General features: G+C 38.7%; 1 protein-coding gene across 5 annotated transcripts in view; it reads left to right on the top strand.

Annotated features, from left to right (window-relative positions):
* The window catches only part of crebbpb (CREB binding protein b), a 97,006-nt gene that overhangs the window by 61,493 nt on the left and 13,925 nt on the right, over nucleotides 1–21,588 (top strand). For 2 of the 5 annotated variants that reach the window (XM_067422635.1, XM_067422633.1), the window contains exons 3-16: nucleotides 3,339–3,500; nucleotides 5,029–5,272; nucleotides 6,655–6,768; nucleotides 7,798–8,031; nucleotides 8,488–8,578; nucleotides 10,840–10,977; nucleotides 11,350–11,415; nucleotides 12,126–12,243; nucleotides 12,357–12,525; nucleotides 12,632–12,694; nucleotides 14,363–14,487; nucleotides 18,086–18,268; nucleotides 20,439–20,756; nucleotides 20,847–21,020. In XM_067422635.1, the coding sequence (XP_067278736.1) occupies nucleotides 3,339–3,500; nucleotides 5,029–5,272; nucleotides 6,655–6,768; nucleotides 7,798–8,031; nucleotides 8,488–8,578; nucleotides 10,840–10,977; nucleotides 11,350–11,415; nucleotides 12,126–12,243; nucleotides 12,357–12,525; nucleotides 12,632–12,694; nucleotides 14,363–14,487; nucleotides 18,086–18,268; nucleotides 20,439–20,756; nucleotides 20,847–21,020 (2,199 nt within the window). The remainder of the gene's footprint in view (nucleotides 1–3,338; nucleotides 3,501–5,028; nucleotides 5,273–6,654; nucleotides 6,769–7,797; nucleotides 8,032–8,487; nucleotides 8,579–10,839; nucleotides 10,978–11,349; nucleotides 11,416–12,125; nucleotides 12,244–12,356; nucleotides 12,526–12,631; nucleotides 12,695–14,362; nucleotides 14,488–18,085; nucleotides 18,269–20,438; nucleotides 20,757–20,846; nucleotides 21,021–21,588) is intronic. The other 3 variants (XM_067422650.1, XM_067422642.1, XM_067422634.1) reach the window with 2 other exon arrangements.

The raw sequence follows: 21,588 nt of genomic DNA, 5'->3' as shown, positions 1-21,588 counted from the left end.
AGCAGTGCTCTGCACACACGTCCTGACACCTGCTGTCACACATCCACGCACATTAAGAAATACAGCTCATATTAGCGCTGTCCTCCTTAAAGTACCGGTACTAATAAAAGTCCATATCGTGCCATTTGTAATAGCAGGGTATCGCAATACTTTTCTAGTACCGGTATATCATGCAACACTAGCTCCTTATTTATCCTTAAAACGTGTTTTTTTTTTTTTTTTTAGGTTTGCATTGATAACGAGCCTCCACTAGCAGTCATGCTTGTGGTTGCCAGATGCAAAGAGACATTAAACCCCCTAAAGAGAGCTTTTCTCCTTAAAAGGACATACTTTGTTCCTGGTGTTTTACTTTATCTGTGCAATCTGGCAACCCCGCGCACGCGCTCCCTCTAAAAGCGGAAGGATAGCCGATGAGCTGATCTAGAGATCTCCAGAGCGAAATCATGCTTCAGTAAAAGTGTCATACAGCCTGTCTTTGTTTCTTCACAAGACACTTGAGCTATTTGTGGCTAAATCGGCCATGATAAAACCTTCAGCGATGAATTTCAACAAATGCACGTACGGATCTCCTCCTTACTGTTTGCAGAATAAACACACTTTTGCAGCCTAATTTAGAATTATTGGAAATAATACGAGTTTCGTCGTTTTATCTTTTAAAGTTCCTAATGTTTTTTTAGCAGTTTTCATAATGTGAAGCATACTATGCATAGCATAGCATAGCAATAATAAAGCATACTAAGTACAGAAAAGCAGATGGAGCCCTGAATAGGAACGAAACGCGATTAATTGCCATTTTCCTCCCATAAAGAAAATGCTTAATGTAGGCTACAGTGACATTAAAAGACCAAACTTAGTAAACATTAAACACTAATAAATAGGGCTGGGCGATATGGCCAAAACTTCATATCCCGATATAGCTCATTTGATATCCCGATAACGATATACATAACGATATAGCAATTTTTCTGTTAATTCAGTTTATGAATAGTCTATACAAAATTGCAATGTGGAAATGCAGTTTGAAATGATATACAAAACAAATAAAGGTAGTATGGACTACATTTTATTTTATTTAGAACCTTTTTTTTTCAAGCAAGACAGTTGGTAAAGTTAACACCTGGTAAAAAAAAAAAAAAAAAAAAAAAAAGTGATCTCTAAATTAGGCTAAATACTAAATACAGTGGACTAAACGCTACTACAATTAGCCATCTCATTCCAAAAAGTGAACATATCCCTCGCACTCAATTTTTCATAACTCGCCTGTTTGTACTTAATAAACCAATAAAAACATTTGACGCGCGGTCACAGCGTTTGGGTTTGTGCGCTCACAAGGTTTGCAAAAAGTAAACAGGCTAAAACACTCGAGGTTAGAGTCAGGGCAGACGACAGTATGAAGCGTGCATTTAGCTTAAAATGGGCTTACTTTTGGAAATATATTACATCTATATTTCAGTGGTAACACATAAATTGTTGATCGTCTTCCTTTATTATTGTTAGCACTACCTCGAACTAAAGCGGCGTCTCTTCGGAGCTGTCATTTTCTTAAATGAGCCGCGGCGATGTTTCAAATGAGCTTCTTACGCTGGACAAATGCCTTTATCTTCAACGCGATCACCTTGTACCCAAACCATTTCGAAACTAAGGAGCCATTGTCCTCAGATTACAAACAAGCTCCTCGGCGGCGCGTTTGCGGGACTCGTGTTTCGCGCTGTGGGGGATTTAAAAAAAAAGTGACGTGAGTGGAAGGGAGGCGGCAGCGATAGGACAGTGCGTGTGTGTGTGTGTGTGTGTGTGAGAGAGTGCGCGGCTCGCAGCTGTTATTTCAAATAGCGCAGCATATTTTAAACTAGTTAATCGGTTAACTGGTTTCAACCGGCTATGAGGCTCGGTGGTCGGTCAAGAAAATGTTTAGTTTTCGCCATCCCTACACCTACCATTAAAATATTTCAATATATGGCTATATGGTGTGCCACGCGTAAAAGCCCGTTGCAGCGTCTGTCTGAAGTTTGTTCAGACTCTGGCATAATTACTCTGAGAATTACCCTGGTCTGAACCGCATCTACTACCGTCTTCCTCCATGTTTGTTTATGTATTGCAGCATGCATGGGCCATGAGCATGCCGTGGCGTGAGGTGCATCTTGACGTAAAATTCTGCCGTAAAAGCCTTATCGTGGCATAAGCGATAGAGCCTTATATAAAACGATAGACATTTTCTATCGTCCAGACGATATATTTCGTCATATCGCCCAGGCCTACTAATAAAGCGTACTACACAAAAAAATTGGTTTGTGCAGAATTTGATCTTTTAATATCACTAGTAGGCTACATTAAGTGACGGTAAGCTTTTTCTTTATAACAGTTTTCTATGGGAGGAAAACACAACGTGTAATTAAATGCATTGTGTTCATATTCTGGGCTCAACTGTTTTGCTGTTACAGTAGCCTATGGTTTAAGATTTTCACAGAGTTCGTTCTTTTAATATCACTGTCAGTGCATTAAGCCACATTAAGCATTTTTCACGTTGAGCGTTTTAGAATGTCCCTGGCCACAGACATTTTTTTTATATCAGTGTTCTTTGCTTTAAGAAATTGTGGGGCAATCTGAATCTGTGGTTTGTCTCAAATTGCAAACGAATTGTGTTGCTTTAAAAATCTAATGTAAATACAGATTTCAAAGCGTTCACCAAAAGCATGCGTTTTGTATTGATTTACCATCTAATGAAGTTATTATAGTTGGTTTGGTGTGCCAACAACAGGCCTTTTGGGTGAAGTGTAGGTTGGTAATCAACATTACCCTTTTTGACAAAATAATCGTGATCAGTAATCGTGATTATGATTTTGGCCAAAATAATCATGATTATCATTTTTACCATTATCGTGCAGCCCTATTTTATACTGTTTTTTTTAACATTACTGACCCCAAACTTTTGAACGGTAGTGTATAAATTACATTTATTGCATCGTCAATTCATCTTTACTTTGGTGTTTTTATGAAGAGCCGGCACTTGCTTGTTCTCAAGGTCTGCTACACTGAAAGGCAAGACTGTATCTACTACTTGTATGCGAGCAGACGGATGTCACTGAGCAGCTGATGACAGTATCTTTTAGTACACTATTTGACCTGTGACTCTTTGGCTTGAACGTGTCTATGCTACACTGGTACAGAGATGAGATGTGCTTGCAGAATGCCTTGACTGTTCTCTATGAAGTTATATTTAAACACTAAAGTAGAAGTCGTTTTGGGCCACATTTGCTCTGTTTCTTGAACATTGGGTGAAGTGCATGAGAACTAGTGAGGTTGATTGATTGCTGAAGCTTTTTTTTTTTCTCCCTCCATAGATGGGTCTTGCAACTGCTAACGGACCATTCGGGCAGCAGTATGCACAGGGTTCGGTCCAGCAAATGTCCAGCACTGGATTAAACGCTCAGATCCAGAACAAGGCACCTCTCCCCAACAGCCTCCAGCCCACCCTGAAAGGTGCTTCTAGCGTGCCAAATCTGGTGAGTAACCCTCCACAGCTGGCTCCGGTTCAGTCCAGAACACTTCAGGGCTCAGAGCTCAGGTCTCTGCGTCACACATCTATTCAGCAGTTATTCTTTTGGAGAGTTAATTGAAATGCTTGTTTACATGCAGCAGAATATGACGACAAGCCAATAAACTGCTGAATAAAGTCTAAAATTGTTGTTGTGCTTCCACATTTATATCTAAAAAATGACCTAGTGCTTCATCGTAATGTAATTAGGTTAACAAAGTATCTTAATTTTAATTTGCTATATTTTCTGTATTCTATTACAGAAACATGTGGTCAGTAAATTTCTTAAATTAAATTGTTTAAAAGTGACAGTAAAGATATTTAAAATATTACAATAGATTTCTATTTCAAATAATTTGCTTATTTCTAATCATCAAAGAATTCTGGGGGAAAAATTATCATGGTTTCCACAAAAAATATGAACCAGCACAACTGTTTTTAGCACTGATAATAATAAAATAAATGATGCTTGAGCATCAAATCATCATATCAGAATGATTTCTGAGGGATCATGTGACACTGAAGACTGGAGTAATGCAAAAAATGCAAAAAAGTGATTTAAATTGTAATAATCTTTTACAGTCTTGTTCTGTTTGATCCTTGTGTGAGCTAAGAGGCATCATTTTAAAACACAAAAAAGTTACCAATCCCAAACTTCTGAACAGTAGTGTATATTTTATAAATTGTTTCCATTTAAAGCTACCTTTAAAAGGTATATATAATATCATTAAAAATATTCCAAGCAATTTACAAATAACAAATGTTAAAATAATTATTCTCTACTTTAAAGTAAACATTGTTTAGATTAAGGTAATATACATGTAACTAGCCTGACAAGCCAGACCCACATCAAGATGTTTGGTCTGGAAACTCACCAAAGACAGGGCTCAATCTGAGGGGCGGGATAAACGGTTGCCTTTCAAACTCCCTCTGCACGCGATAGGATAGCACTACACCAACCAGAGCAACGACGGTGAAGCAGAGCTGGTTGATAGATTAAACATTTGTTGTATCCGGTCAGCAAAACTCTGAATACATCTTCCCTTTTTAAGAATGACTTCAGTGCCGTTCTTTCTTTTCTCAGAGAAAAGCTTAACTCCAAGTCTTCCAGAGTCACGGCCAAAGCCGAATCGAAATACTGCCGTTCGAAATACTCTTCTGTGTTTACTAGTAGGCAGCACGCAAGCGCAACTTGGCCGTTATTATGTTAAGCCCCGCCCACCGACTCTCTACACAATGTGATTGGCCTGGCCAGAGTTTGGTTTTTACAGCTCAGACGTGTATTGAGAGTTGCTAGACAATACTCGCGGCAGATTAGATTTGCTGCCGCTAGGATGCGTCTAGATTTCTAGGCTTACGTGCAACACATCCAATAAAATCACAAATTCATGGCCTCTAGTGGCTTGCATTCAAAACAACTAAGAATATTTAAAAAAATTGTCTTTATATTATAACAAGAAAGGGAGCTTCTATCTAATCTAAACTCTTTCCTCCAGCTGCAGCAGCAGGTGTCCTCGGTGGGCATGGTCCCGGGGCAGGGGGTGTCTGCAGGCCCCACGGCCGACCCAGAGAAGCGCAAACTGATCCAGCAGCAGCTGGTCCTGCTGCTTCATGCCCACAAGTGCCAGCGGCGAGACCAGGCCAATGGCGAGGTGCGTGTCTGCGCCCTGCCCCACTGCCGCACCATGAAGAACGTCCTCAACCACATGACCCACTGCCAGGCGGGAAAATCCTGCCAAGGTGAGAGACAAAATGACACCAGTTATGTTAATATATAACTGGACTCCAGCAATTTACTCCAAGCTCTGCATTTTATAGAACTCTTGGTCTGTTGTGTCATTTGAGTCGATCTGAAAGGGCTTGTGTATTCATCCAACCAACCACATGTCTCTGTGTCCACAACCATATTTTGGTGATGACTGTACATTTCAATGTTGTTGAATTGTCTGGCTGACCACTTAGGCTTCATGTAAACATGGGAACTTGCTCGTGGCTCTTGTGGTCTCACTGTCTTAAGTATGATGGAGACTGGAACATCGAAGGCCCTTTCATTCCTTGACATGATTTTAGTTGGCCACAGCGTTTTCTCATGGTGTAAAAAATATCTAAATGTGTGCAAGCAAAGCTTGTTCATCAAGAATGCAATATGGCTCTCATTTATTAGTGGTGCTTGCTAAGACAAGCATGACTATTGTTAGAGGGACCTCAATCATATCTAGGGACCTTAATATGATTAAGCTAATTTTTGGCGTCAAATCTGGACCCATTTCCACAGCAGAATGAGATGGAAAAAGGTTTAAATAAAAGGTTTGGCAAAAACGACACTGTTCCCGTTTTGATCAATCTGTGCTGTCTACACTGGAAATTGTTGCCTTGCACAGAAGCTCCAGCAAATTGAACATGTATATTATATATATTTGTACTTAAAAATAATGTGCGCTAATGTACCAGTTTAATTACAATTTTGAATTTAGAACCAAGTTTTATATGAATGTACATCTGATTGTCTTCAGAAAAGTTTCAATAGCTTTTTCTTTTGATCTTGCATCTGTGATGCCTAATAAAATAGTGTTTATAAGAGAAGCTTTGTACATGGGTGATCGCTGTATTTCTGCTTAATCATAAGTGCTATTACATCATACAGTGATTTTTTTTTTTTTTTAATTAAATATAACATAATAATTTAATGGCTGTAATGTGAGGTTTATCATTTTATAAATCTTTTAGTTGTCAAAACGTATATGAAGTTCGACAGTCATTTTACAGTTTTAGGCTGTTATATTAGACATTGATATTGATGATCTATACTAATATCAGAATTTTCTGAAACTAGCCTATTTCAACTGCTCAAGCTAATACGTTTTTAAAGGAAATCCCCCATTTCACGCACCAGTCCCCTTTTTACGAGTCTGTAGTTTGCAGGTTTGCAGTGATCAACCCGCCAAGAGCACCCTAATAACCACATAGCAGCACCTTTCCAACATGCATTATTCATATTTTCTTTTAGTTTCTTCTACTCATTATTCATTTCTTTCCTTTTTAGATTAAGTATGTGATTGGTCACTGGTATAATTTCTTTGTAGCATAACAAAAGGTTGAATTTTTTCTGTCCGTTTCCTCAGTGGCTCACTGCGCCTCCTCTAGACAGATCATCTCGCACTGGAAGAACTGCACCCGGCACGACTGCCCCGTCTGTCTGCCCCTGAAGAATGCCAGCGACAAGAGAAACCAGCAGCGTACGTCACATTCTCATTTAAAATACTCTACCTGCACCGATACATTCCCTGCATCTCACCAGTTTTTTTTCTGAGGAGCATTTTGATCATATTTTCAGAGATATACGTTGCCACCAGCACTGTCATGTGGTTTAATTGGTATGGTTAATTGCTTGGGTACATTTTGCATGAAGAATATTTAGTATCTTATTATGGCCAATAAGGTTATTTGCCGTCTAAATGTGCTTATTAATGCCAAAAATAAAAAAATATATATCTATAGTAATTAAAAAGTACTTTCTGACCTAATATACAAAGTTAGCCATTCTGAAAGTGGTATAATGTATGAACACAGGTTCACCTTTTCATTACTGTACTGACTGATTGCTTCTCATGCTTTGAGAGACTGGGTACGTTTATATGAGTGCTGCCACCTGTAGGCCATTTTTGCAGCTCGGCTGCGTTTTGAATGTGAAAGCATGAGACCAGCAGCAGATTCCGGCAGGCAGCGGGACTGTAATCTGACACCGTGGGGGAGGGTCTCCACCCCTCGTTTTTCACAGGGGGCGGGGCGCAGAGAACTCCTGCTCTACGATTGGACAGCCGATCGCTGACTCGTTTAAATCCCCCTGTAGTAGCAACAGAAGCACGTTCTCTCAGTCTCTCTTGCAGTTCTGCTCTGTGCCGCTTCTCTGTTTGCAAAATGGCTATTTCACTTCAGTCGCTTGTGTTTCCAGTTCAAGTGGGTTTACTGCTAAATATTGAAAATCATTAATAGAAAATATATATATATTTTTAATTTATTAATTTTGTTTTATTTTAAACTTTTACTTATAATCACTGTCATTATTTCTGAAGACCATTATTAAAATAGTTTGTGGGTGTTCCAGTGATTTTATCAAGGTTGAGTGTTGTTAGGCCTAATCTGAAGCAGCAACTTTTTTTAAAATTAAAAAAGGATACGATTTTATTATAAACAAAAATAACATCTTAATAAACATCTTATTTAAATATTTCAATTCAACACATGTGTTTCTGTGGTATTTGCAGCGATGCTGAGCTCCCCTAACACTGGCATGCAGGCTCCACTGGGTCCTGTAGGCACGAGTCAACCGTCTGCACCCGCCATCAGCAGCGGCACACACATAGACCCCAGCTCTATGCAGAGGGCGTACGAAGCACTGGGGCTCCCGTACGGGAACCAGCCGGCTGCGCAGACGCAGGTCGCAGGACAGCAGCCAACGCAGACCCAGCAGCAGCAAATGCGCTCCATGACTGCATTAGGTATCAACTTCTGAGGAAATCTGAAATGTTACTTGCGCTTGAGTATTTGTGGAAAAGTGGTGAACGATTCAATGTACCATGGTCATTATTAACCTTGAATGTCATTCTTTAACTTCATCTTGCATCATTTTAAATACTTTGAGCTATTTACCAAACATGCACATAAGTGCAATAAGAATTTTATATTGTGTAATTACATGTTCTTAATGCAATTTATCATATTTTCAAACATGCACACAAGGGCAACATAATTTTTATTGCATAATTACATTTGCTAAATACAGTTTATCAAATATATTTAATGATGGGTCAAAAATAAAGTGGAAAGACCAAAACTGGCATATAAAGTGCATTTTGGTTGTTGCATCTGCTGTCGGTATGCTTTGAAACTTCATGCTGCTCATTATGTGGTGTATTCGTGTGTAACCCCTGTCTGGTTTCCCACAACATCTTCAGGCACTAACCAGATGAACATTGGCGGTAACGGTATGGCCGATCAGACGAACCTTCACACTGATTCCTCTCTCCCCTCATCCCTCAACAGCAAGTGAGTCTTTTCACCTTTCACCCCTCACCTTTAACATGTCACACACACTGCAGAGCCGAAAATGTTCATCTGTAGAGTACAGCAAGGAAGGAGAGCAAATGGTGTCAATATGGAATTATTTTTACAGCAATTCTGTAGCTATAAAGGTTTGTAACTAAGGTTGGGTACCGAACTCTGAACTTTTAAGGACACCACCTGAATTACGTCGGTATTACTGAGTGCAGATTCACATTAAATCAATCGGTGCCAAATGCCGGCACCCGAGAATGCACCTGGTGATATAGACTAGTGTCTGTGAATATTAAACAGACTATTTAAATATGAATCCTGCATGTCTCTGCATGAATGAATGGTGCAGAGGAGCGGTTTAATTTACCTCACACACACTTTGAATCACGTGTGATGGTCACATGTTTCCATCTCTGCCATATCACACGAGGACATGAATGCATGGACGTCATCTCCAGAGCTGCTCTGATACTCACTCATCATGATCATTTTACCATTTTATTTGAGAAAAACTAGTCATATCATAAAAACACTAACTCAAAGTTCTTCATGGCAACCCGTCAAAATATATGCTTGGTTTGACATAAATGTATTGTTGTCCAGTAGAATTTAGATGCGTCTCAATGTAACACTAATGCTAACACAGATGTAGTAGTAATAAATTGTCAAAACTTTAAGTAATAAATCACAATTTTCCACATTTTAATTTTAACAGTATAAAGCACAATTGTGCAGCACTTTGTTAGAAAAATAAATAAATTCAATTAATGATTTTATTCATTTGATTACCAATAAAATCTTTTCATAGAAATGAAATTTTAAATAAATAAATATATATATTAAAAGGTTTGTTTTTATGAATTTGATTAAGTAGCTTGTACCCAACTATTTACTGGTCAATGTTACAGTATACAAATATCACAGACATTGGCAGACAGCGACCAAGGCATCTCTGGTATAATGTCAATAACACTTCTATAAATTACTTAAAAGTTTCCGAAAAAAGTTACGTTGGGTACTGGCACTGAATTTCAGGTCCCCAAAAATGTGAATGGTACCCAATCCTAGTTGTAACGTCTGAATCGTCAAGGTAATCTGAGATGATAAAAGGGAAGAATGTTTTTTTAAAAGGTTTTATTTGTCTTTGTCAACATGATTTCATGTGTTAAAAAGTAAATACATAATTTCACTTTTTTCCGGCTACTGATGAGTTCCCACGGGACTTCAGCGCGAGATACAGCTAGCTCGTCTAACACACTGTTTTTAGATGAATTTAAACAATAGCTAAGTGGCTAAACACATCTCGTTGCCATGTAAGGGCCCTGTTCATGTTGGACAGGCATTTTAATTGCATTTTGTGTCTGTTAAGAGGCACAAAGACACCCTTTACGTCTATACCCCAAAGCTGCCGTTTTAGCTGAGTGGGGGCTCTGGGCATTAACTGTAATAACTCTGCGTTGCAAGCACCAATCTGGTTCGTTTTTTTTTTCTTCTATAGACTGTACTCACAAAGATATAACGATCAAGATAAACGTAAAAGTTCACCGGAGTTGTCCTTTAACATGGTTTAGAGACTTGGGATGTCATGGTGTGGAAATGTTATATTAAAGATTTTTCTAGTTGACTAGTAATGTTCATTTAAGCCAAAAGTAATGATTGTGAATGTATCTGGAAAAAATAGCAAGCAGTCATTTGAATTATTTATTAATAAACTAGTTTATTAATAACTAGACTTGAGTCAGTGTTGGCAGGAGAGATGTTGACGATGCGGACTCATCTAGTGGACGCGCCTTTCATACAGAGAAATGCACCTTTCATGCGGATTACATAATCAGAGAGTTCCTTACTTTTTCAGTTTCAAATTGGTTTGTTCAAAATTACACATTTCAAGCTTTCTATATACATCTAATGCCTTTTGAGACAATTATACACTGACATTTAGGGAAAACGAGATAACAGAAAGCATAATGTTTTTTGTTGTGAATTGTAAGTGTACACAAATAAAAGTAGACCCTTTACTGTTTGGAATAATGTTTTATCTGTAAAAAAGAGTATTTAAAGTTGGGGGGTTCTGAGACCAATGAATTGTTGGTCGACTAACGTTTAGTTTACTGCAGCAACTACTGCTGCAAACTTATTAATGACTCTAAAAAACGAGAATGATGCAGGGTTCACCCAGAAAAAAATTATAACATTTTGGGGAAGTGATGTTTTGGCATCTGAAAACTAATGTCGTAATCCTGCTCCCACAGTCAGATGATGTCAGATGGGTCGAACATGGGCGGCGCGGGGAACCTGCCCACAGCTGCACCGCTGTCAATGCCCGGCATGAAGAAGCCCTGGCATGAGCACGTCACTCAGGACTTGAGGAATCACCTAGTGCACAAGCTGTGAGTTTGGACAAATCATATTTCACAATCAGGGTTTGAAATGAACTTTTAAGTTGCCAGCCATTCAGAACTTCTAATAGCCAAACTAAAATATCAGATATAAACCAGATTATCAGTCTATATTTATTATTAAATCTGATTCAAAATCATTGTATTGCTTTCAGTTTTACGACAGTCATTCACTGTTTGCAGATGCCAGTCAAATAAAATGGAAATAAAATCACAATTCTCTGTGACTTCTCTTATAATTGACATAAGTTTACTTGCACGTAGCAATGAAGAGCCTAGAGTGCTTTTTGCCTAAAATTCTTGGACATGCGGCATTTATGAAAACGAGCCTCTATAAAAAGTGGGCTCTTAATTGTCTCCTAGGGCTGTGGCGGAGCGTTTACCGGTCGCACAGCAGACGGGAAGCGCCGCGCTGCGGACATCTGACAGGCAGGCTTATCGCACACCGGTCACGTCATTCTGTACTCGCGTTCTCAAGTTCAAGACGACAGTCCAATGAATCTAATCACAATACAGGCAGAAGTTCACTTCAAGAATGAACAAAGTGGTGTCAATGAGTTTTATTTAGTCAATTGACTAAACAGTGCAAATGGAAAGAGAAAGTACAATCTATATTATTTCTCTATATAAAACACATTTATTCAAGCCATAAAAACAAACCAGTTACTGAAAAAGACACAAATCTCCTAGGGCAAAGTCAGTACGCACATATATTTGTCCTAAATCATTGTATTTTAATGCAAAACTATATGAGTGACGCTGTGGTGCGGCATGATGAACAGCCAGAGTCATATTTGGGCGCTGCCGGTGTGCATCTGCGTACGGTCATAGAAAGCAATGTGTTCGTTTTTTTGTTTTGTTTTTCTCTCTCTCTTGGTGTACGACCCTTTTTACATGTTGTTTTGCTTTAGTTTAAGGCTCCTTTTAGGGGAAGGTCTCTGATAGCGATGGTATGCAAAGTAAACGTAATTTATGAATCAAAACCCGGCAGATTGGTTAGTGTGTTGATGTGTTACCCACCACAGTGGATTTTCACTCGCATTTGGCGGGTTGGCGTGTGTTAATTTCAAACCCTGTTCACAATCATGATTTGTCAAGGGCAATTCTCTTAACACTGTATACTTTTAACACCCCTACAGAGTTCAAGCCATATTCCCGACCCCTGACCCTGCAGCACTGAAGGACAGACGCATGGAGAACTTGGTCGCTTACGCACGTAAGGTGGAAGGGGACATGTACGAGTCTGCCAACAGCAGGGTAAAGTTGAACTCTCATGCTACATTTCAACCTTCCTTTAATATGGTGTTTTGTGACTGTAAGAAGGCACCAGGTGGCCCATGTCTTAATATATCTTAAAATCTTGTGTTCAGGATGAGTATTACCACTTTCTGGCTGAGAAGATCTATAAGATCCAGAAAGAGCTGGAGGAGAAGAGAAAGTCCAGGCTATCAAAGCCGCAAATGGGCACTCAGGGTCCTCAGCAGCCTGGCCTTCCCCAGCCCAACACTATGGGTCCTGCACAAGCCATCCGGCCACCAAGTTAGTGGCTTTGTTTTTTTAATGCTCTGATTATCTAGGGGTTGAATTTTCCCTGGCTGCACTTTTGATGTGTTCAGCTGCTTAAAATAATCCTTTTGTCCTTTAGATGGACCCGTCACTATGTCCAATGTGCCAAATCAGTTGATGGCCCGGATGCAGGTCCCTCAAGGTATAGTTTATCTTTTTGCATACATGCATACACTACTGTTCAAATTTTTTGGTCTGTAAAAAAAATCTGTACGATTTTTTTGTTTTTGAGAGAAGTCTCTTCTGCTCGCCAAGACACCATTTATTTAATTTAAAAAAAACACTAATCCAGTAATATTGTGAAATATATCACAATTTAAAATTACTCTTTTCTATGTAAATATATTTTAAAATGTAATTTATCAATTACTCCAATCTTCAGTGTCACATGATCCTTTAGAAATCATTCTAACATGATGATTGGATGCTCAAGAAACATTTGTTATCAATGTGAAAACATTTTTGCTCTTTAATTTGTTTAAACTTTTTCTCAAGATTCTTCGATTTAATTAAAAAAAAGTTCTAAAGAACAGCAACATTTAAAATCTTTTGTAACATAAATGTCTTTACCATCAATTTTGATCAATTTAATGTGTTCTTGGTGAATAAAAGTATTCATTTCTTTAAAGGGAACATATTATGCCACTTTTTTTACAAGATGTAAATAATAGTGTGTATGTAAAATTGTAGCTCAAAATACCCCACAGATCATGTTTTAGCCTGTTAAATTGGTACGTTTTGGGGTGAGCAAAAACACCGTTTTAGTGTATGTCCCTTTAAATGAAAATGAGCTGCTGCTCCCTGCCTGTTCTTTCAAAAAGAGGGCAGAGCTTCAATAGATTGTGCATCAACAACAGAACATGTCAGTTCATGTTCAGCTCGAACCGGACTCGGACAATAATGCCTACATAGCGCATGCCTACATAGAGAAGAATAGCACATGCCTACTAATGCCTACATAGAGAAGAAATGCTGCATAGTAAGAGAACAGCTAACGTATAGTTTCGTTTGATTCCACTTTTAACTTAAGAAAGTTAAGTTAACTTAAGTTCCAGTTTTAACTTAAGAAAGTTTTACTTATACATAGCAAATAACTCAAAAGCTCTGTGGGTGGAAACTTGTAGATTTAGGGGGTGGTAATATTATAATAGATCCCCTTCCTACGTCAGAAGGGGAGAGAAGTCTGAGTGGCTCATTTTTTCACATGCTTGCAGAAAAAGGCTTACCAAAAAAGGTTGTTGTTTTTCACGTTTTCTAGGTTGGTAGATGCACCAGTGACATGAATATAGCACTTAAACACAGAAAAGTCAGAATTTCTTGTTTCCTTTAAGGGAAAAAGAAAAAAAAAATTAAACTGTGGTGTATATTCTTCTATATCGTCTTACCGATTCCTTTTTGCTTTGTTTTGAACTTTGTATCAACATTGCTCTTATTTACAATCTTAGCACATGTTCCAGATTTTTCTGTGCTCGATTCATCTTTCTAATCTTCATTCAAAATGTAATAACTTGCTACATTTGTAAAAAAAAATTGGCCAAAACCAAAAGTGAGCATATTGGCGGTCAGTCTTGATGTAAGGTTACGGCAATAATAGCACATAATGAAATATAAGATGATTTTGACTCTGAAATGCATCATATTACACAAAAAAGTAAGGGTCGTACACCATTATGGGTTGTGAATGCTTTTTCATATTGACTTGGGAAGAAAAAAAGCAGTCAGACTGGTCATACTGGTAGTGCAGGAATTACTCAAAAGCTTCAATCTCCCATTTAATACCTTTTTAATGTTTTTTCATCATGCTCTGCAGGAATGGGCCAGTTCAACCCCGTGACCATGCAGAATGTGCAGATGTCCCAGTCACCAGTGGGAGCTCCTCGGGCAGCATCTCCTATGACCCACCCCCCTCAGATGGGCATGGGTAACGTTCCAGCGGTAAGCATTACTCTACAATGTGTTAAACTAGTGGGCGAATGACATAACAGAAAATAATTCCATTTGTATATTTATGTATATTTTCAATAAACGCAACAATAAATGTTGTTTATATATATCTCAACATAGTCTTGTACATTTTGTCTTTCCCGGTTTTCAAATTTTGCAAATATTGCAATATTTATATATTGCAAAATATTTTTGTTTGTTTATAGATTCATATTTTTCAGTTTATTAAAGAGTTAGTTCACCCAAAAATATATATTTTTTATGTTTATCTGCTTAACCCCAGTGCATCCAACATGTAGGTGTCTTTGTTTCTTCAGCAGAACACACATGAAGATTTTTAACTCCAACCGTTGCTGTGTGTAGGTCATATAATGGGGTGAATAGGTAACAAGTCTATGAGAGCAAAACAAACAAACAAAACAAACATGCTTAGACAACATGCACAAAACCCCTGCTGCTCCTGACGACACATTGATGTCTTAAAGCTACACTGTGTAACTTTTTTAGTTTATTCTTAGCTAAAATCCCTTAGTTCTTTCAAAAATATATGTGCTCATTAATGTATATTTACTTCTTTCAAGTAATAATGCATTCTCATAATTTTATAATATACCATTGAAAATACATACGTCTTGAGGGTTCGGGTGGCGGTCGCCATGTTGCTCCTCCATCTTGAAAGTACATTTGCCAAAGAGGGACATACCCGTAAATTCAAGCTTCGCTTTTCGCGTTTTTACACTCGATGGCACCGTGTCGAATGTGAAGAGGAGGATTGCTTGAGGCTGCTTTATGATGATGGAGGATCATCACTCTAAGCCTCTTTCACACTGCACGTCGGACCCGCAATATTCCCGGAACATTGCCGGGTCGCCTTCTGTGTGAAAGCAACCACGTCCCGGAATTGATTACCGAATTCGACCCCGGTCGGGCACCTAGTAACATTGCGGGATATGTATCAGAGTCGCCAAGGAAGCGGAAAAGAGAATTAAGACGGTAACGCGACAGGCAAATCAACAAGACAAAAGTAAATACTGGAGTGGCCTTTCCAAGATGGAAAGAGCTCATGAGGAGCAACGATTTTAAAAAAGAACGCCGACGTTGCCTGCTTTCTTCTCGACAGGTAATATTAATTCAGCCTATTTGTGTAACGTTATATTGGAAGTTTTATTGTTGCTTGGCTAATTATATCATGGTGTGCTGTGCATAACACTAGAACGACGTCTAGGATAGTTTTCCTCGCGTCAATGATGAAAAAGTATTGTTTACCTTATAACATAAATCCGTGTTCTATGACGGATAACATGAGATTAATATTTTAATTGCATTATAATTTGTTTGCCTTACGCTAGTGGTGTTGTACAATATACAGAATCAGGGCTCTACGCTAACTTTTTTCTTGAGGAGCACTTGTGCTCCTAATTAAAAAAATTTAGGAGCACAGTCAAAAATTTAGGAGCACATTCTAATCCATCAAACACATTCCAATTATAACTTTCCCATTACAGGACGATATTTGTCCTTTAATGTCCAGGGTCATTTTTACCATTATAAGAGCAATGTTTTCTAATCTTATTAAATGTATGCATCATCTGTCAATTTCTTAAATTCAACATAATTCTGACATTATATTATCATTAACTTCTGAGAGTACAGCACAAATACACACAAAAAGCAGAACTGGACTTCATACTATCAAACACCTATGCATTTAATGCATGAGTTAATGTTGTATGAATGTTTTACATATAAGTTTTTGAATTTAGAAATATGTACAAATTAAACTTTAAAAGTTTAATATTTTAAATAAAAAAAGTCCATGCAAAGTATAAATATGAAAATAAAAACCGCCAGTAGGTGGCGGCAAGTCATTCAGTCAATAGTTCAAAACACAAGATTCATTTGAATCGAATCGCTTGGAGATGCGAATCAGTTCTGGTGAGGCTTTGATTTTCACAAATAGACAGTGTTGTGGCTAAAACGTTGTTACTTAATATCAACTTGTCTATTAGATTTTTGTACGAGATCAGTATCACACATGCAATCATGCCAATACTCGGAGCTAAAGCAAGCTGTAACTTTTGGCGCTCTGGCGCTTCATAAACAGAACCGCATGCGTCTCGCGGGGGAACATTGCAGCCGATTCTACTTCTCTCTGTTTGTGGTGAGTCACGCAGATATTGTGCTAATCCGCAGCGGGAATAATTTATTTCGTGTGTAACGTTACAGTGATTCAGAATAAGACAAAAATCCGGTTTGGAAAAAATCTTCATGATATACTCGCTCATTATATACATTTAGTATTTTTTTTAAACAGCATGTGTGATAAAGATTAACTCAAGGGCTTTTTAAATGTATTATTAATACATTATTGTTTGATGGCATTGATGCCCCAAGCAGCCGCTAATTTCTGGGCTTGTTTATGATAATCCAAACGTGGTATTTCCAGTTAATTTTGATTTGGCTGATAAACAGCGCGAAGCGTCTGGTAAAGTGCGCATGGCTGCGTCGTCAGACTCGTCACACATGTTTCACTTCAATCGTTGTAAACAATCGTTGTTTGAAGTGTAGTCCGTCGCACACGTTTTTGCACTTCTTCTGCTGAGTGCTGACTGAAGGCATGAAAAGCAGTTGATTGCAGTAGGAAACATAGCCTAACAGTTTCTCAGTGTTGATTCAGTCAGTGTTGTAGTTTTTATTCCGATTGTACACATCTATTCATGAGAATCGATCGGGTCACTCGCACCGGTGCGCCTAAATATTTTTTCACAGTCGCACGCAGTAATTTTTAGGCGTAAATGCGCCCAAAATGGGCGTTATGTAGAGCCCTGAGAATAATTATAGCACTGATAAAAGTTACTTTACTAAGATTAGCTTGCATTCGTCTGGGAACCTGATAGCTGATGTTAGCAATGAACTGGTTATTATTCAGTTCTATTATTCATTTTACATAGATTAACTTGATCATAGATCATTTGGTAAATTAAATAACTGCAAATTATAATAGTTTTCAAAAATTACCTCATCACTTGAGTTGACGCAACACTCACCGAAGAGGTCGAACTGAAAGCCATGACTAAATCGGCCACCGTAGGAGTTGAAACGAAATCGAAATTGAGAGGAGCAGAAACAATTATTCACTGGATGGTCATATACCTTTTCACCACTAGATGGGAGAAAATATCACACAGTGTAGCTTTAAGATACGAACCGATCGGTTTCTGTGAGAAACCAAACGTTATTTTTTTTTTTACCTCATCCCAACGAGTCTTATCTAATACTCCCATCCGCCATTACCTCCGTCTGGTAAGGTCAAGCTTATGTAGATTCCTGGCACAGCAACAGTTGGAGCTAAACATCTTAATTTGTTTTCTGCTGAAGAAACAAAGACACCTACATGTTAGATGCACTGGGGGCAAGCAGATAAACATAACATTTTTATTTTTTGGTGAACTAACCCCTTTAATAGTCGAGTTAACTTAGATTTGCAGTTATATTGACTGCTCACTAAATAATCCTGTTTTTCAACAAAAAAACGAAGGGCATCAATATACTTCTGTGGCTCAATTTGAACTTCTCCATGTTTTTGCAGATGGGTATGTCTCCTTCCAGGATGCCGCAAACACCATCTATGATGGCAGGCCATGCTAACAACATGGTGAGCCAGCCACCCAACCAGAACCAGTTCATGAACCAGTCGCCATTCCCATCCTCAGCTGGGGGCATGAATGTGAATGTAAACCTGGCCCAGCAGTCGGGACAGTCTGTCCCACAGGTGAGGAGTCAGAAACTCTCCATTGCAGTTTCAGTGTTTTTGGTGTTACTTGGGCATTCAAATGAGACAGTTTGCCACCACAAAAACTTCCTGTCATGTGATTAGTGAAACAGTACCTGGACACTTTTTCAGCGATGTTCGTTACGGAAGTATTTCTTTCATTCATTTTTCAACTGATTCTTTTAAAGGTCTGTTATAATCCATGGACCAAACCAACCAGCTATTAACTGAATCGCAGCAATTGAAATGTTCATTTGAAGCAAAAAATAATATTTGAAAATTGGACAAAAAGACAAATCTACAAAATTGTAAGCTATAATCTTGAACTACAGTTCAATGAACAGTAAAGTTTATTGTTATATATATATATATATATATATATATATATATATATATATATATATATTAGGGGTGTAACGATACGCGTATTCGTATTGAACCGTTCGGTACGAGGCTTTCAGTTCGGTACGCAGTACGCATTATGTACCGAACGGTTCTTGGTCTAATTAATTCGATTTGGAAAATAAAAAAGTATGTAAAATATAATATTATGCGTTCAACAAGGAAGCCAATAACCAAAACGACGTAACAGGCAATGCCCCTGACTAAGAGAAAAAAAAATATATATATATATATATATATTTTTTAGACTGCTCAGTCAGGTGCTCGCTTACTCAGTACACACTGAATGCTCATTGCAAAATGGCTATTGCATTTAACAGACCAGAAATAGAAGATCCTCCAATAACCAACGGGTCTGGTGTGTTGGTGAACTTTGGATTCTCTGTAAGCTATGATGGTGTTGGCAAGAGTGATGGATTAAAAAACAACGGTATGTCGCATTTGCTACATGATGGTACAGCAGCGGGAATAATTCATGTCATGTCAATCAACTCATTTCCGCCGACAACAAGACGATAAAAAGAATAAACAGCCACAAACTATCCCCGCAGCATTTAGACCGACATTTCCAACTTATTCAAATGGCAAAAGACATTTATAGCCGCGGATATGAGACCTTACACCCGTTTCACACAAACTCCGTCTGCAGTGCGTAGCCTATGCAGTGCTTTTTTTTTCTGTACCCATGTTAACGGTTGCGGACTGAAAACACAACATATGTGAAAGGACAACAGGGCGTGCGGCTCCTGCACCGCATACGCAGTGCAAAACGCACCGCATACGGAGTTTTAAGAACGTGCTTAAAGTAATTGAGCCCCGTTACAATGTTCCTTCACGAGCCCATTTCAGCCAGTAATTCCTGCTTTGTACTAAAAAACAAAATCCCAAATAGAGAACCAATTGGCCAAAGCAACAGCGGTTGCTCTGACAACAGACGGCTGGACGTCAAGGGCTATACAAAGCTACCTGACTGTAACGGCACATTACATTACTGATGAATGGGAGCTGAACAGCCACGTTCTTCAGACACGCCCCTTGAGAGTCACACAAGTCAGGATTTGGCCAAAGGGATGACAGAAGCAGTAGTGTGTGAAAAAAGTGTGGAGAGAGCTATTGTAAAGAGCTAATGTCTATTTCTGTAACTACATAGAAGATGGGTAAAGTTTAGCTCCATCTTTGTTCAATGTAAAAAAAAAAATTTTAAAATTATACTTTGTTAGTTTAAAAAAACAAAAAAGGTAATTTATCTGCCAATTTTTGCTGTATCTAAAACGTACCGAACCGTGACACCAGTGTATCGTATCGAACCGAACCGTGAATTTTGTGAACGTTACACCCCTAATATATAAATATATATTTGCTCTTATATTTTGAGAGCAGGGAGACTGACTTGATTCCTAGTGCTGCATTGGAGTACAATTATTCTGTAAAGAACATTCCACCATTCTGATGGGTGGAATTATTATTATTTTTTTGTTCAGCATCATGGGTAATGTAGTTTTCCATCATGAAATTTCACTGTCAAATAAAATTCTTGCCATAATGCCAGCTTGACGGTTTTAACAAAAGCATATACGGTACCACTAATTAACAGCTCTGTAACTCTCAGTAAGTCTGTCTTTAAGTTACAGTTAAAAATCATTTTCCTTATGGGGAAAATAAATGGAATTTACTTCCGGAACGGCTGTTGCTGTCTATTGTAAATGGGGGCCAGTGTAGTTGGATTTGCTTTATCTCAGTCGCTATGCCCTCCATCTCTCCTCTGCAGCAGCAACAGAACGCTAACCTGACCCTGAATGCTGTGGGCTCTCTTGGCCCCCCATCCGGCCTGTGCTCCACCCCTCCTCCGCCCTCCACCCCATCAGCAGCTGCTAGCCTACAGCCACTCCAGACCCAGCCTTCCACGCCGGCCTCCGCTGGAGGCCACGTTACACCCACCCACATCCCCAGCGGCTTGCCCCGCCCTCCCTCAGTTCTGGGCTCCTCCCCTGCCCCCTCCCAGCCGCTCACACCCCTGCAGTCCCAGCCTGAGCCCCCCCTGCAGCAGCAGCCCACCTCTGTGCAAGCACAACAGCCCAGCACTCCGGTGAGGATCGCCATGAAAACACAGCCTCGTTTGCAGTTGTATGCGATGACACCCTTAACTCATTTCATTCCTCATTTGTCTATCCATTAGCTCTCTCAAATGGCTGCTAGTGTTGACAATAGAGTTCCCACGCCTGCGTCTGTGGCTGAGACACACTCCCAGCAAGCTTTGCCTGACTACCCTGCTGTTGAGCCCAAAATTGAGCATCAAGAAGATGAGCAGGACTTTGGCTCTGGGAAAAAGCGACCTGATATCAAGATGGAGGTGTGATGTTACTAAAGTGAAACTTAAGTTGCCTCAAAAATGGTTTGGCAATTCTTGACTTCATTTAACTGTTTCTTGTGAGTATTACATTACCATTCAAAAAGTTGGGTTCAGTATTAATATTTTACGGGATCATTTTGTTTGGCAAGGATGCATTTAATTGACCAAAGGTGACAGTAAAGATATTTATAATGTTACAAAAGATTACTTCTGAACTGAAAGAATGTATCATGTTTTTCACAAAAATATAAAGCATCATAACTGTTTTCACCATTGATGATAATTAGAAATGTATAATATTATAAATAATAGTTCTTATAAAGATAAGGAATGTACAAATTGCAAGGACAGTAAACTTCGTTTTAAAAAACTTCATCGGCAATGGGCTAATTGTCCATAGACTTTTCGGCGCTATTTAATGTGGTTTTGAAGTTAAAACAATCGATAGTGCACATGAGCTGATCATCTCTCAGGTTTTACAGCACAAAATAAATGAATGAACTTATAGAAGTTATGTTGAACGATACATTACAACTTACTGAAATCTGTGTCCTCTCAAGTAATCGCT

The sequence above is a fragment of the Pseudorasbora parva genome, chromosome 2 (genome assembly GCF_024679245.1).
Source record: "Pseudorasbora parva isolate DD20220531a chromosome 2, ASM2467924v1, whole genome shotgun sequence".
NCBI classification, from domain to species: domain Eukaryota; kingdom Metazoa; phylum Chordata; class Actinopteri; order Cypriniformes; family Gobionidae; genus Pseudorasbora; species Pseudorasbora parva.
This window is presented reverse-complemented; position numbering and strand designations above follow the sequence as displayed.